The sequence below is a fragment of the Papio anubis genome, chromosome 2 (assembly GCF_008728515.1).
Source record: "Papio anubis isolate 15944 chromosome 2, Panubis1.0, whole genome shotgun sequence".
Taxonomy (NCBI): domain Eukaryota; kingdom Metazoa; phylum Chordata; class Mammalia; order Primates; family Cercopithecidae; genus Papio; species Papio anubis.
The window spans coordinates 67,081,298-67,096,413 of record NC_044977.1 but is presented as its reverse complement, the minus strand read 5'-3'; the positions used below and the strand labels follow the sequence as shown (position 1 = coordinate 67,096,413).

The 15,116-nt window shown below is 45.3% G+C and overlaps 1 protein-coding gene across 5 annotated transcripts in view; it reads left to right on the top strand.

Annotated features, from left to right (window-relative positions):
* The first annotated feature begins 13,412 nt into the window (after window positions 1-13,412).
* PPP4R2 (protein phosphatase 4 regulatory subunit 2) overlaps window positions 13,413-15,116 on the top strand; it is a 70,460-nt gene continuing 68,756 nt past the window's right edge. For 2 of the 5 annotated variants that reach the window (XM_021934228.2, XM_021934229.2), the window contains exons 1-2: window positions 13,414-13,694; window positions 14,708-14,789. In XM_021934228.2, the coding sequence (XP_021789920.2) occupies window positions 13,661-13,694; window positions 14,708-14,789 (116 nt within the window). In that variant the 5' untranslated portion in view covers window positions 13,414-13,660. Of the gene's footprint in view, window positions 13,695-14,707; window positions 14,790-15,116 lie in introns of all 5 variants that reach the window. The other 3 variants (XM_003894185.4, XM_031663200.1, XM_003894184.3) reach the window with 2 other exon arrangements.

Sequence of the window (15,116 nt, the reverse complement as noted above, 5' to 3'; positions counted from 1 at the left end):
GGTCAGGAGTTCGAGACCAGCCTGGCCAACATGGTGAAACCCCATCTCTACTAAAAATACAAAAATTAGCCAGGTGTGGTGGTGCACACCTGTAGTCCCAGCTACTCAGGAAGCTGAGACAGGAGAATCATTTGAACCCGGGAGGCAGAGGCTTCAGTGAGCCGAGATTATGCCACTGCACTCTAGCCTGGGCAACAGTATGAGACTCTGTCTCAAAAACAAAACAAAACAAAACAAAAACAAAAGAAGGCCGGGCGTGGTGGCTCACGCCTGTAATCCCAGCACTTTGGGAGGCCAAGGTGGGTGGATCACGAGGTCAGGAGAGCGTGACCATCCTGACTAACATGGTGAAACCCCATCTCTACTAAAAATACAAAAAAAATTAGCCAGGCATGGTGGCAGGCGCCTGTAGTTCCAGCTACTCGGGAGGCTGAGGCAGGAGAATGACGTGAACCTGGGAGGCAGAGCTTGCAGTGAGCTGAGATGCGCCACTGCACTCCAGCCTGGGCAACAGAGCAAGATTCCGTCTCAAAAAAAAAAAAAAAAAAGTCTCAGAAAGTTCCTGTATAATTATCTCCTATCTCCCTATTCTCATCTTGAGTTACTCTCCCCCACTACACTAATTTCCATTTATGCTGGTTGGTTTTCTCTTTAAGTATTCAAGCTTTTTTCCTCCCACAGGGGTTTTGTATGTACCTGGAATCCTACTCCTTGCCTCGCACCTTCTTTCACCTGGCAAATTTCCACTATCCTTCAGGTCTGAATTTAAATGCCGTTTCCTCCTGGAAGCCTCCTTATTATGCCATATAAGGGCAGGTCCTCCTTTTATATTGACTCATATCACCCTGTACTTTTTAATTTGCATTATCTACTATAACAATAATAATACTTATTTGTATAAAATTATTAGTTTATTGAATACCTGCCCCAGTAGACACATAGTTCCTTAAGGATATGGTCCTTGCTGATCCTGTTCTCTGCTCTATGCCCATCATCAACTCAATGGCTAACACATTTCTCACGCTCAAAAAATATTTAAGGGCCGGGTGCGGTGGCTCACGCCTGTAATCCCAGCACTTTGGGAGGCCAAGGCAGGCAGATCACCTGAAGTCAGGAGTTTGAGACTAGCCTGGCTAACCTGGCGAAACCCTGCCTCTACTAAAAATACAAAAATTAGGCCGGGCGCAGTGGCTCATGCCTGTAATCCCCGCACTTTGGGAGGCCGTGGCAGGTGGATCATAAGGTCAGGAGATTGAGATCATCCTGGCTAACATGGTGAAACCCTGTCTCTACTAAAAATACAAAAAATTAGCCAGGCATGGTGGTACGCGCCTGTAATCCCAGCTACTCGGGAGGCTGAGGCAGGAGAATTGCTTGAACCCGGAAGGTGGAGGTTGCAGTGAGCCGAGATCTTACCACTGCACTCCAGCCTGGGTGACAGAGCGAGATTCTGTCTCAAAAAAAAAAAAAAAAAAAAAAAAATTAGCTGGGTGTGGTGATGGGCACCTGTAATCCTCCCTACTCAGGAGGCCAAGGCAGGAGTATCGCTTGAACCGGGGAGGCAGAGGTTGCAGTGAGCCAACATCGTGCTATTGCACTCCAGCCTGAGTGACAAGAATGAAACTCCGTCTCAAAAAACAAAACAAAACAAAACAAAAAACACTAAGGAATAAATAAATGAAATTATTCATCTGCATCATGAATTGGGACCAATTCCTATTGGCAAAGCTTTGCAATACCCTGTATTGATTTTGAGTGTTCTCAGAAACCACTTTTCCTGTAAATGTTGGTGCTGGGATATAATAACCAATCCTATCAAGTCTTGGCCAGGCATGGTGGCTCACACCTGTAATCCCAGCACTTTGGGAGTGAAATCCCATCTCTGCTATAAATACAAAAATTAGCTGGGCATGGTGGTGCACACCTGTAGTCCTAGCAACTTGGGAAGCTGAAGTGGGAGAATTGCTTGAACCAGGAAGTAGTGGTTGCAGTGAGCCAAGATTGCACCACTGCACTCCAGCTTGGGCAACAGAGTGAGACTCTGTCTTACATAAATAAATAAATAAAGTCTCATTCAGTTAAAGTATATTGAGGCCAGGTGCACTCCAGCCTGGGCAACAGAGCGAGACTCTGTCTTACATAAATGAAGTTTCAGTCAGTGAAAGTATATTGAGGCCAGGTGTGGTGCGTGATGCCTGTAATGCCAGTACCTTGGGAGGCTAGGCAGGAGGATCATGAGGCCAGGAGTTCCAGACCAGCCCGGGCAATATGACAAGACCCCATCTCAAAAAAAAAAAAAATCTTCAGTTTGCTGGGAGTGATGGTGCATGCCTGTAGTCCTAGCTACTTGGGAGGCTGAGTCAGGAGAATCACTTGAACCCAGGAGGTCAAGGCTGTAATGAGCTATAATTGTACCACTATACTCCAGCCTGGGTGAGAGAACAAGACCTTGCCCCTAAAAAAAAAAAGAGAGATAATGTATTGATTGATTGTTTATTTACTTATTCATAAAATGACATGGTTAGGTCAGATGAGGTTAAAGTTCCTTATTGTGTAAATGCTCTCTATTTCCATAATCTGTTTTTTATAGCTCTGTAATAGATATTTGTGGGATTTTGGCTGCCTGGAAACCACCCCACTCCTGGTACCGATTTCTTTAGTCATTAAAACTCTTTAAATTGTAAGTGACAGCAAACACAACTCAAACTAGTACAGAGAAAAAAAAGGTCTTGTGTAAGTGAAAAATCCAGAGATAGCTCTATATTCAAAGGCTCAAATGATGCCAAGGGAAATGTATCATTTTAACAATGCTTTTTTCATTAATATTTTATTGAAAACCACACATCCTTCTAGGATTCCAGCCATAAAATTTTCATGTCATTTTAATAGAATCATTCCATCTTTGGAAAAATACCTTGTCTTCATGTTCAGATAAAAAATGGTATTGCCAACCTGGGTCAAAATATCAAGAAAATTGTTCTCCTGGTGTTTGTCTTAAGACAACAATGTCTTTTTCCCCTCATTGAAAACTATCATTAACCAAATAAACCCCTCATACCAGAAACAATTCAGTAATCTAAAATGAATGCATGATTTGGGAGGGGGTGGTTCCTTATCATAAATCTGATCTGTTGGACAAGAGTACTTTAACTATTCCTCAGTTCCACAGTCCCCATAGACTCCCAGAGGTGATAGTCAAATCATAAATGTTGATGTATCCACTATACTCATATAGGCTCTATGTCATGTATATGACATATAGGCTATAACTATAAAGAGACACCTGGGAACACCTATGCCTGTCTCATTATGGAGCACTTAGAGTATATCAAAACAATAGCATTTCTTTTTTCAGGATTGCTATTCTGGATCAAGTGACTGCAAATCTAAATGTCATATTAGGAAATTGAATTTTTCTAAATTATTGTTACTAGGAAAGATTGCAAGCAGCCACGTGCAGTGGCTCACACCTATATCCATCCCAGCACTCCAGGAGGCTGAATCGGGCAGATCACCTGAGGTCAGGAGTTTAAGAACAGCCTGGCCAACATGGCAGAATGCCAGTCTCTACTAAAATTACAAAAAAAAATTTAGCCAGAAGTGACGGCGGGCACCTGTAATCTCAGTCACTCGGGAGGCTGAGGCAGGAGAATTGCTTGAACCCAGGAGGTAGAGGTTGCAATGAGCCGAGATCGCGTCACTGCACAACAGCCTGGGCGACAGAGCGAAACTCCATCTCAAAAAAGGAAAAAGAAAAAGAAAAGAAAAGATTGCAAGCACACAGTTGAAAGAAAAGTAAAAGGACTGATACTAGCTTAAAAAAATACTAAATGTTTAAAACTTGATCATTGTTTATAACAGCTTCTCTGATATTCTATTGTTTGTATGTGTATTGTGCTTTTAAAACGTAAAACCAATATGTGCTCAAATGAGAGGAAATTCAAATAAAGTCAATAATTAAGAAAATAGTTGGTGTACTGTGTGTTGGAATTTAAGCTTCCTAAAGTTGCCATCTGCCTATTTAGAACCCACAATTTCTGGCATATAATAGATGACCAGCATAGCATGCCCTATCTTATTCCCTTAACATACATTATTTCCATGCATGCCAGCTCAAATTCTGATTCCCAACCTGTGACTCTGCCTGAAGGCTCCCTTTTGCCACTGCAGCCTGCTCTGCTTACCTACAGAAAGCCTCAAAGTGTTGGGAAATTAACACCTCTGGGAGTAGTAACAATCGCTGACTGACAGGAGTTGCGGTAGATAAATACCTCAGCTCCTCATCTTCTCTGGAAGGTAACTCTGGTCTGTTCCATAATTGTGTCCCAGAATTTCCCAGTGTGAAGAAGCTCAAATTGCTCACAGTAGTAACTTCCTTAATAATATATATTATTTATTGGCCTTCTTGCCATCCCTATCTCACTTCCCCACTCCTACCAGTGTTTCCTTGGATTTGGCCCCCAAATAGACCACTTGAATGCAAATCTTTGTCTTGTCATTTGCAATTGGTAATTTTTTTCATGTGAATAAAAAATGGAATTTTGGCCAGGTGCAGATGGCTCACGCCTGTAATCCCAGCACTTTGGGAGGCCAAGGTGGGAGGATCACCTGAGGTCAGGAGTTTGAGGCCAGCCTGGCCAACATGGTGAAACTCCTGTCTCTACTAAAAACACAAAAATTAGCCAGGCGTGGTGGCACCCACCTGTAATCCCTGCTACTTGGGAGGCTGGGGCAGGAGAATCTCTTGAACGCGGGAGGCGGAGATTGCAGTGAGCCAAGATCCCACCAGCCTGGGCCACAGAGTGAAACTCAGTCTCAAAAACAAACAAAAAAAGAATTTAAATAATAATACCTATATTGTATCTAAGTTTACTAACTGTAAGAATAATTATCCTCCTCCCCACTCTACGCCTTCTTCATGTCTGGTTTTTTTTTTTGTTGTTGTTGTTTTGTTTTGTTTTGTTTTGTTTTTGAGACCAAGTCTCACTCTGTTGCCCAGGCTGGAGTGCAGTGGTATGATCTCAGCTCACTGCAACCTCCACCTCCCGGGTTCAAGCAAGTCTCCTGCCTCAGCCTCCCGAGTAGCTGGGACTACAGGTGTGAGCCACTACACCAGGCTAATTTTTGTATTTTTAGTAGAGATGGGGTTTCACCATGTTGGCCAGGCTGGTCTCGAACTCCTGACCTCAGGTGATCTGCCCACTTTGGCCTCCCAAAGTGCTGGGATTACAGGCATGAGCTACTGTGCCTGGCCCTTCATCTCTGTGTCTATTTTTATTTTTATTTATTTATTTATTTATTTATTTGATCTGTCGCCCAGGCTGGAGTGCAATGGCATGATCTCAGCTCACTGCAACCTCCATCTCCTGGGTTCAAGTGATTCTGCTGCCTCAGCCTCCCGAGTACGTGGGATTACATGTGTCTACCACTATGCCTGGCTAGTTTTTGTATTTTTAGAAGAGACAGGATTTCACTATGTTGGCCAGGCTGGTCTCAAACTCCTGACCTCAAGTGATCCATCCGCCTCGGCCTTCCAAAGTGCTGGGATTACAGGCATGAACCACTGTGCCCGGCCAATATCTGTTTTTATTTTGGAAAGTTTGAATTAACTCGGCACAAAGTATTTAGAATTTAGCATTCTTATATATTCTCTCATTTTCCTCTCGTCGGATTTTACTAGCTATTATGATGTTACATATTCAAAGTTTATAACATTTCTCCTCCAGTTAGTAGCATGGCTATTACTTTAATTTTATTATGAATGATAACATAGTTGGATGATTTATTTTTAACTCCAAAAATCCCCCAATGCTTTTATTATCCCTATTTCCCCTTTTAAGGTATGTACTTTAAATGCATTGTATGCTAAACTAAATTTTTAAAAATTTCTGACTTGTGTTTAGGGAGTCAATATTTTTGTACAACTCTTTTAAGATATAATTGAAATAGAGTAAGCTACATATATTTCTTTTCTTTTTCTTTTTTTTTCTTTTTGAGATGGAGTCTCGCTCTGTCACCCAGGCTGGAGTGCAGTGGTGCAATCTCTGCTCACAGCAAGCTCCACCTCTTGGGTTCATGCCATTCCCCTGCCTCATCCTCCCGAGTAGCTGGGACCATAGGTGCCCACCACCATGCCCGGCTAATTTTTTGTATTTTTAGTAGAGATGGGGTTTCACCATATTAGCCAGGATGGTCTCGATCTCCTGACCTTGTGATCCTCCCGCCTCGGCCTCCCAAAGTGCTGGGATTACAGGTGTGAGCCACCGTACCCGGCCTCAATTATTGTATAATAATACTTGTTGTACAATTATGTTTAGCAATTATATACTAAAGTTTTCAGGGGGTTGGGAGTATCTCTTCAGCAACTTCCTCTCAAATAGTTCAGGAAAAAAAAATGTTCATTTTCTTTTTTGTAGTTGCAACTTGTTCGTTAGTTGGTTTTTGAGATGGAGTCTTGCTCCACCACCTAGGCTGGAGTACAGTGGCAAGATCTTGACTCACTGCAACCTCCGGCACCTGGGTTCAAGCGATTCTCCTGCCTCAGCCTCCCAAGTAGCTGGGACTACAGGTGTGTACCACCATGCCTGGTGAATTTTTTGTATTTTTAGTAGAGACAAGGTTTCACCATGTTGGCCAGGCTGGTCTTGAACTCCTGACCTCAAGTGATCTGCCTGCCTCAGCCTCCCGAAGTGCTGGGATTACAGGCTTGAGTCACCACGGCTGGCCTGTACATTTATGTGAGTTTGAAATCATTTCAAAAGAGAAAGAAAAACCATAAAGATTATTTTTGTAATTCTTTTTTTTTTTTTTGAGACAGAGTCTCACTCTGTCGCCCAGGCTGGAGTGCAGTGGCCGGATCTCAGCTCACTGCAAGCTCTGCCTCCGGGGTTCACACCATTCTCCGGCCTCAGCCTCCTGAGTAGCTGGGACTACAGGCGCCCGCCACCTCGCCCGGCTAGTTTTTTGTATTTTATAGTAGAGACGGGGTTTCACCGTGTTAGCCAGAATGGTCTCGATCTCCTGACCTCGTGATCCCCCCGTCTCGGCCTCCCAAAGTGCTGGGATTACAGGCTTGAGCCACCGCGCCCGGCCTATTTTTGTAATTCTTAACCTATGTAAGTAAGAACAATACCTAACATTGATTGAGTCAGATCACTGGCTTAATTCTCTCAGCAAACCAATGATTAACTCATCACTATTAACTTCAATTTATACATAAGGAAACTGAGGCATTTTGATATTAATCATTCATCTGAGTTCAAACAGCTAGGAAGTAATAAGCCAGGAATTAAACTAGATATCTGATTTTAGACCTTTTTCTCTTAATACACTATTCAATTTTATCATATTCAATTATTGAATATACGTGTGTGTATATACAGTCATGCACCACATAATAATGTTTCAGTCGATGACAGATCACATAAATAACAATGGTCTCATAAGATTATAATACTGTATTTTTACTATGCCTTTTCTATGTTTACGTATGTTTAGATAAACAAACATTTACCATTGTGTTACAATTGCCTACAGTATTCAGGACAGTAACATGCTGTATTGGTTTGTAGCCTAGAAGCAATAAAAAGTATCACAGCCTAGGTGTGTAGGAGGTTATACCATCTAGGTTTGTGTAAGTACACTCTACGATGCTTGCACAACAATGAAATTGCCCAACAGCACATTTCTAATCTATCTCTGTTATTAAGTGACACATGACTGTATATGTATTAGGGTTCTCCAAAGAAACAGAATCTATAGGATGTGTCGGTGTGGGTGTGGAGAAAGGGAGAGCGAGACAGAGAGAGAAAGTGTGCAGAGTTGAAGAAGAGAATGGCTGCTGGGTTCAGTGAGCATCCTTGATCTGTGGAATACCCTACTCTCCTCATAAATTCCCATTTTCTATCACACAGCCTGAAGCCAACTTCCACTACTACAGTCAGACCTAATCAAGATGGCCACCTAGGCAGCTTCACTCTGCCAGTTCCCTCCTCTGACACTGCTCTTACACCCAACATGGCCACCAGCAGCCATCATGCCTGTGGTGACACCAGAGAAAACAACCCAGAGTTTTTTGCATAGACCCTTTGTTACCCTTGGTTCCACTAAAAAAGTGGAAAGTCTCTGGGAAAAAGGTGAAGCCTGATGGTTTGTGAAACTGCCCTCGTACTTGTTTAGAAAAGTGTATTCAGTTTAGTTTATCTTCCTATCTCGTCTTTATTTGGTACCCATTATGTATACAGATAAGGACTTCAGGGCATGAATAAAAAGCCAAAAGAATCAAAGAACGTCTAAAGCTTTGTGTAGTGGTATTGTAACCCAATCTGCCCTCTGTTCTCCACCTCGTTTAGACTGGATATTGGTTTTTCTAGATTTTTCTTCAATTTCTTCTTGTCCCTTCCCACAGACCCATCTCAGAAGGACAGCCGAGCTCCAGTACTTTTCCCTGGGGTTAAAAAAAGATCCACCCACATGTTCTCTGACATAGTTCTGGCTATTTTCTCCCTCCCATCTCTTTCTGTCTCCATGTTCTACAGCCTACTCTGCGTCTCCTCCATGTTCAGGCCTTTTCCCTCTTGCGCACACCCAGAACGTGGGCCTTCATCTTGCCAGTCTTCCTGAATGTTCATTTTTATTTAAGGTCCACCTCCCCACTAGACTATGGGCTCCGTGGGGGAAAGAGAGACTATGCACCAACTTTTCCCCAGCACCTTGGAGAGCCTCACAGACTGTTTACCTTGTTAATACCATTCCCTCTGCCTGGAGGGCTCTTCTGTCTCAGTACAAATCTTTTCTGGTCTTTAAGCGAGACCCTTTCTAAAAAGCAGCTTCCATCTCTTCCTGGAAGAAATTTTGCAGGCCTCTGAATATCTGATATACGGCCTTGCTTTCTACCTTGCATGAGGGCCTACACTTACATCTTATCTTTGCTAGTATTTTGCAAACTTCTTGAGGACAAGAAAGTGTTTGGGGGCTTTGAAGCCAGTCTAGGTTCTTTTTTTTTCTTTCTTTCAAGATGGAGTTTTGCTCTTGTCACCCAGGCTGGAGTGCAGTGGCACGATCTCAGCTCACTGCAAGCTCTCCCTTTTGGGTTCAAGCAATTCTCCTGCCTCAGCCTCCCGAGTAGCTGGGATTACAGGCGACCGCCACTATGCCCAGCTAATTTTTGCATTTTTAGTAGAGATGGGGTTTCATCATGTTGGCCAGGTTGGTCTCCAGCTTCTGCCCTCAGGTGATCCACCCGCCTCGGCCTTTCAAAGTGCTGGAATTACAGGCGTCAGCCAAGGCGCCGGGCCTCTATATTTCAGTTTTCTTTTCTGTTAAGTGAAGAGGATCCTCATAGGATTTTGTGAGGAGTCAATTAAATACTTTTGTAAACTGCTTAGGAGAAATTTTTTGATAGTTTGGTAAACTGCTTAGGAGAATGCCAGACACATAAAAGTATTTAATAAATATTAGCTGTTACTATTAAATTTCTTATTTGTTGCATTAGTTTCTAAAATTTAGAGGCTTAGAACAGTTATAGACATTGTCACCTTTTACAGTTTCTGTGGATCAGGTGCTGGGAAGTGACTTAGATGGGCCGCCCTAGTGTAGGATGTCTGCTAAGGTTGTGATCCAGATGTCAGTTGGGGCTGCAGTTACCTGAAAGAATTCCTGAGGTTGGAGGATCCACCTCCAAGGACAGTTTTTCTCTCTGTGGGGCCTTTCCACAAGACTGTCTAATGTTCTCATGACATGGCAGCTGGCTTCCCCCATTGAGGCCCCATTCACCAATTCAAGAGGCCAAGGCAGAAGCCCTAGGGCCTTCACACAGACAGCTCTGATTCAATGTGCCAGATTATACTAGGGCATTAATCTCAGCACGTGAGATCATGAGGGGTAATTGTGGGGGCTGGCTGCCACATTTGTACTCTATTTTCTTCCCAGGAAATTGGCATCAGTAGGAGGCTTTTTACTTTTATTTTTTGAGTCAGGGTCTCACTCTATTTGTGGCCCACGATGGATTACAGTGGCATGATGCCGGCTCACTGCAGCCTTAAATTCCTGGGCTCAAGTAGTCCTCCTAGCCTCCCGAGTAGCTAGGACTACAGGTGTGTGCCACTACGCCTGGTAATTTTTTATTTTTTGTGGAGACATGTTGCTAGGCTGGTCTCAAGTGATCCTCCAGCCTTGGCCTCCCAGGGTGCCGAGAATACAGGTGTGAGCCACCATGCCCGGCCAGTAGGAGGCTCTAGTAATTGCAGATACTGCGATACAGGCCTGCTGGAGAAGAATTCAAGGAAGAAGGAAGAAATGAACCAAACGAAGTTATTTCTTCAGCCTCATCTTTTGCCTCTTCTCCCCTTGCAATCTTGACTTCCAGACACTGGATACGGTCTATGATGGGCGACAAAGTACACACAGCAATGACAGCCTAAGGGAATTGTGGAAAGTATACCAGAGGAAGTGGTGTTTAAGTAGAGATCTGAATTTGCAGAGGAACATAGCAAAGTGAATTGGAGAGGAGGAGCTAACCAGAGGGGCACAGGCCTTGATTATCTGAAGACCAGGTGAGATCTGAAAAACCATAAGAAATTCAGTTAAGCTGACAGCAATGAAAGGGACAAAGCAAAGTGTTAGAAATTAGTATAATGTGTTCTCCAACAGAAAGTTCCAATAGAACTTTTTGCAATAATGAAATTTTCTTTATCTGAACTGTTCAATACAGGAGCCACTAGCCACATGTAGCTATTGAGCACTTAATGTGCTCAAAATGTGGCTATTGTGACTAAAGAATTGGATTTTTAGGCTGGGCTCAGTGGCTCATGCTTGTAATCCCAGCGCTTTGGGAGGCCGAGGCGGGTGGATCACGAGGTCCAGAGTTCAACACCAGCCTGGACAATATGGTGAAACCCCGTCTCTACTAAAAATATAAAAATTAGTCGAGCATAGTGATGGACACCTGTAATCCCAACTACTCGGGAGGCTGAGGGAGGGAACTGCTTGAACCCGAGAGGCAGAGGTTGCAGTGAGTTGAGATCACGCCACTGCACTCCAGCCTGGACGACAGAGTGAGACTCTGTCTCAAAAAAGAAAAAAAAAAAGAATTGGATTTTATTGAAGAAAATTAAATTTTATTTAATTTTAATTAATTTAAATTTCAATATTCACACATGGCTAATATCTATGGTACAGCACAGCTCTTACAGTAAGAGACCCTTCTGAATAGTAGTGTGGCAGACAGAAGGGGAGGCTAAGCTTTGCCATGTAGGCAGTAGGCCCTTCAGACTGCAAGGGACCTGGATAAACTAAACCTGGTGCCTGGTAAGTGCTGGCCAAGTGCTTGATAATGCTACCCTATTCCCTTTCTCTGCAAGGATATTTGTAATTGAGCTAGATCCTCTGAACAATGAGGTCTAAAAACACAGGGGACTGGTTCTCTGATGGCACAACTTGAGAGACCTATTTTGGGTGTGTCTTTTGCCTACGTCTACCACCTAGGATCAGGGTCAGACCCGCTGTCTTTTAAGAGGGTCAACAGTGTAATGGCTGTGTCCAAACTTGCATCTTCTTAGACTAAACAATAACCTTCTTCCCTCCCTCCCTTGGTCCTTCTCTTCCCCTCCTTCCTTCCATGACTTTGTGCTGGCTGGGTTTTTGGAAGAGGAGGTGGAACAACTCAGTACCTTTTCTTTTCTTTCTTTCTTTTTTTTTTTTTTTTTGAGACGGAGTCTTACTCTGTCGTGCCCAAGCTGGAGTACGGTGGCGCTATCTTGGCCCACTGCAACCTCAGCCTCCCGGGTTCAGGGGAGTCTCCTGCCTCAGCCTCCCGAGTAATTATGATTACAGGTGCCCGCCATCACGCCCAGCTTTTTTTTTTTTTTTTTTTTTGGTATTTTTAGCAGAGACAGGGTTTTGCCATGTTGGCCCGGCTGGTATCAAACTCCTGACCTCGGGTGATCTGCCCACCTCAGACTCCCGAAGTGTTGGGATTACCGGTGTGAGCCACAGAGCCCGGGCAGTACCTTTTCTTTTAAAAGCTCACAGATAAGAGTATAAAAATGTCCACGCACTGGCTGGGAGCCAGATGTTTTGGGTTCTGGGTTCTAGTTCTGTCTCCCCAGACTTGCTCTCGATGACACAGCTTTCCCATTTGTAAAATGTCAAGGCTGAAGAGGACTTCTGAGGTTTCCACCCTCTCCTACTTCCTGGGTGATTATGTAATGTAATAATGATCACAGTGGTAATAAAAACCGCAGCCACGTTGAGTGTTCCAGGTTTCACGCACTGTGCCAAATGTTTCACATTCGCCATTTCACTCAATCCTCTTGGCCGTTTTACAACCCCCATTTTATAAATAAGAACCCTGAAGCTGCCTGAGGTTAGGTAACTACTTCATGGCCACAAAAAGAGTAAGCAGTTGAGTTGGGATTTGAATATTGATTCCAAACCTTGAGCTCTTAATCACTTTGCTGTACACATTACTTCTTGCCACAGGTGGGCCAGTGAGGAATGAACGTTGGGTTAAGCCGGGAGGTATCTTGTTAGGATTATTAGTAATGCTGAGTGTATGTATGTATTTTTAATTTTATTATTATTTTTTGAAACAGAGTCTCGCTTTGTCGCCTAGGCTGGAGTGCAGTGGCGCGATCTTGGCTCACTTCTACCTCCGCCTCCTGGGTTCAAGCAATTCTCGTGCCTCAGCCTCCCGAGTAACTGGGATTACAGGCACGCACGACCACGCTCGCTAAATTTTGTATTTTTAGTAGAGACCGGGTTTCGCCAATGTTGGCCTGGCTGGTCTTCAACGCCTGACTTCAGGTGCTCCGCCCGGCCCAGCCTTCCAAAGTGCTGTGATTACAGGCTTGAGTCACCGCGCCCGGCCTATATTTATTTTTATATAGAGAAGGGCGCGGGGGCGGGCTCACTCTGTTGCCCAGGCTGGTCTCGATCTTCTGGGCTAAAGCGATCCTCTCACCTCGGCCTCCCTCCTTAAGTGTTGGGCTCACCGACGTGAGCCCCCTGCCATGCCTCGCTGAACGTTTTTTAGGCGCATTCTGAACGTGAAGTGTACACACTGAATTCTCACAGCAACTGCATAGGGCATCGGTACCAGTGCTCTCACTGTACAGATGGGGAAAATGAGGCTCAGAGAGACGAAGTAAATAGCTTAAGTTCACATAGAGAGCAAAAAATGGCAGGGGTTCAAAGCCTAGGAATCCGCCTGCAAACCTGTCGCCCGACCGTTCAGCCTTCAGCTCCGCGGAGGTTCCGGGGCCGGGGCCGGGGCCGGGGCCGAGGATCCGGCAGCCGCCGGGACGCAGCCGCGACTGACTACTGCGCTGGGCCCCAGCGTCACGCCTCCGCCGCGCACGCGCTCTTGGGTTCCGGGCCGGGGCGCGCGGCGGGAGCGAGGACGGCGGCAGGGAGCGTGCGCGCGGTGACGTGCCGGGCGCCATGTTGGAGGGTTGGTGGTAGCGGCTTGGGGAGGTGCTCGCTCTGTCGGTCTCGCTCTCTCGCACGCTTCCCCCGGCTCCCTTCGTTCCCCCCCCCCGGTCGCCTGCGTGCCGGAGTGTGTGCGAGGGAGGGGGAGGGCGTCGGGGGGGTGGGGGGAGGCGTTCCGGTCCCCGAGAGACCCGCGGAGGGAGGCGGAGGCTGTGAGGGACTCCGGGAAGCCATGGACGTCGAGAGGCTCCAGGAGGCGCTGAAAGGTGGGGTTAGCTGCCCCCTCTCCATTCCCCGTCACCTTCTCCGGCTCGCTCGTCTCCTTTCAGGGCGGATGGTTCCGAGGGCCGAGGCTGGGGCCGGGCGCGGCGTGGGGAGAGCGCTTCACGGGCTCCCATCCCCCTCCACCTCCCCAGGGGCGGGGAGCCCTGTGGGCAGCTCCCTCCCGCCCCGCTCTGGCTTTGTGTCGGCCGCCGGCGTCTGGGCTGGGGGAGGGGAGCCGGGGAATCTCTTGCGGGGGCCCCAGTCTTTCTACCACCCGTTCGAGGGTCGAGTCGCGGAACCGCAGACTCCTCCCTGCCAGGCATCCTCCTTTCTCTGCCAGGCCACCCGCACGCCAGGCGTTGGGGTGGGAGAAAAAGTAAAAGGTTGGTGGGGGCGGGGGGGGGGGGGGGGGGGGGGTGGCATCGCAACTTTTAAGTTGTCTCAGGATGCCTTTTTCAGGGCTTTTGAAGTCATCCTTCCGCGCCCTAATTTCAAGGTGGTTGCCTTCACTGTACTTGATTGCACGCTTTCCACGCAACAGGCTTGAGAACAGTGGCTTTCAAACTTCGAAGAGAGAGATTTCAGCGTTTTGAGAATTATTCTTTGACATACAGAATCATTTGGGGACAGCTACTTGGGGTAGTTGGTGTTTCTTAAAAAGGCAGATTTATGGACTTAGATAAACAATTGGTGGGAATCGGGGCCTGGGGATTTTTATTTTCTCTGGATTCTCAGCTTAATATAATACTGGTGTTCCCCCGGACCACACTTCGAGAAGCACTGCGTTAAAAATGGTTTGTGAAGTTGAGTGCCCCCTTTAGGAGGATTCTTGTTATCTGTAAAAGAGGGTGATATGTTAGAAGTAGAACTTGGAGGGTTGAGGTGGTTATTTGGTTGAGAGGCTTTTTAAAAAATTTTTTGTTTAATTCTTACTAAGGGAAAGGACTGGGAGGAAAGTTTGTTTTTAGAGGGCTTTTGAGAAAACTGATAACTTTTTTTTTCTTCCTTTATCTAGATTTTGAGAAGAGGGGGAAAAAGGAAGTTTGTCCTGTCCTGGATCAGTTTCTTTGTCATGTAGCCAAGACTGGAGAAACAATGTGAGTTGAAAGCATGCATTTGTCGTTATAGACCAGTGCATTATTCAGAATTGCTCAGGAAAGGGAAAAAAGTGTATTTTGGGATAAATAATTCATTCTAAATTGTAGAAGTCCTGGTCATTTAAATAATTTATATATAAATTTACATTTAAAGAACGTGTACACTTATTTGCTCTATATTGGTCTGTAACGGATTTTAAAAACTTGTATATGTTAAAATTGTCTTTGTAGCTAGGCTTTGGCACGCTTAGAGAACGTATTAGTCTTAAGGAGCCAGAGAAAGGAAGAATGCCTATTCCATTATGACCCTTTTTGGCCATAACAAAT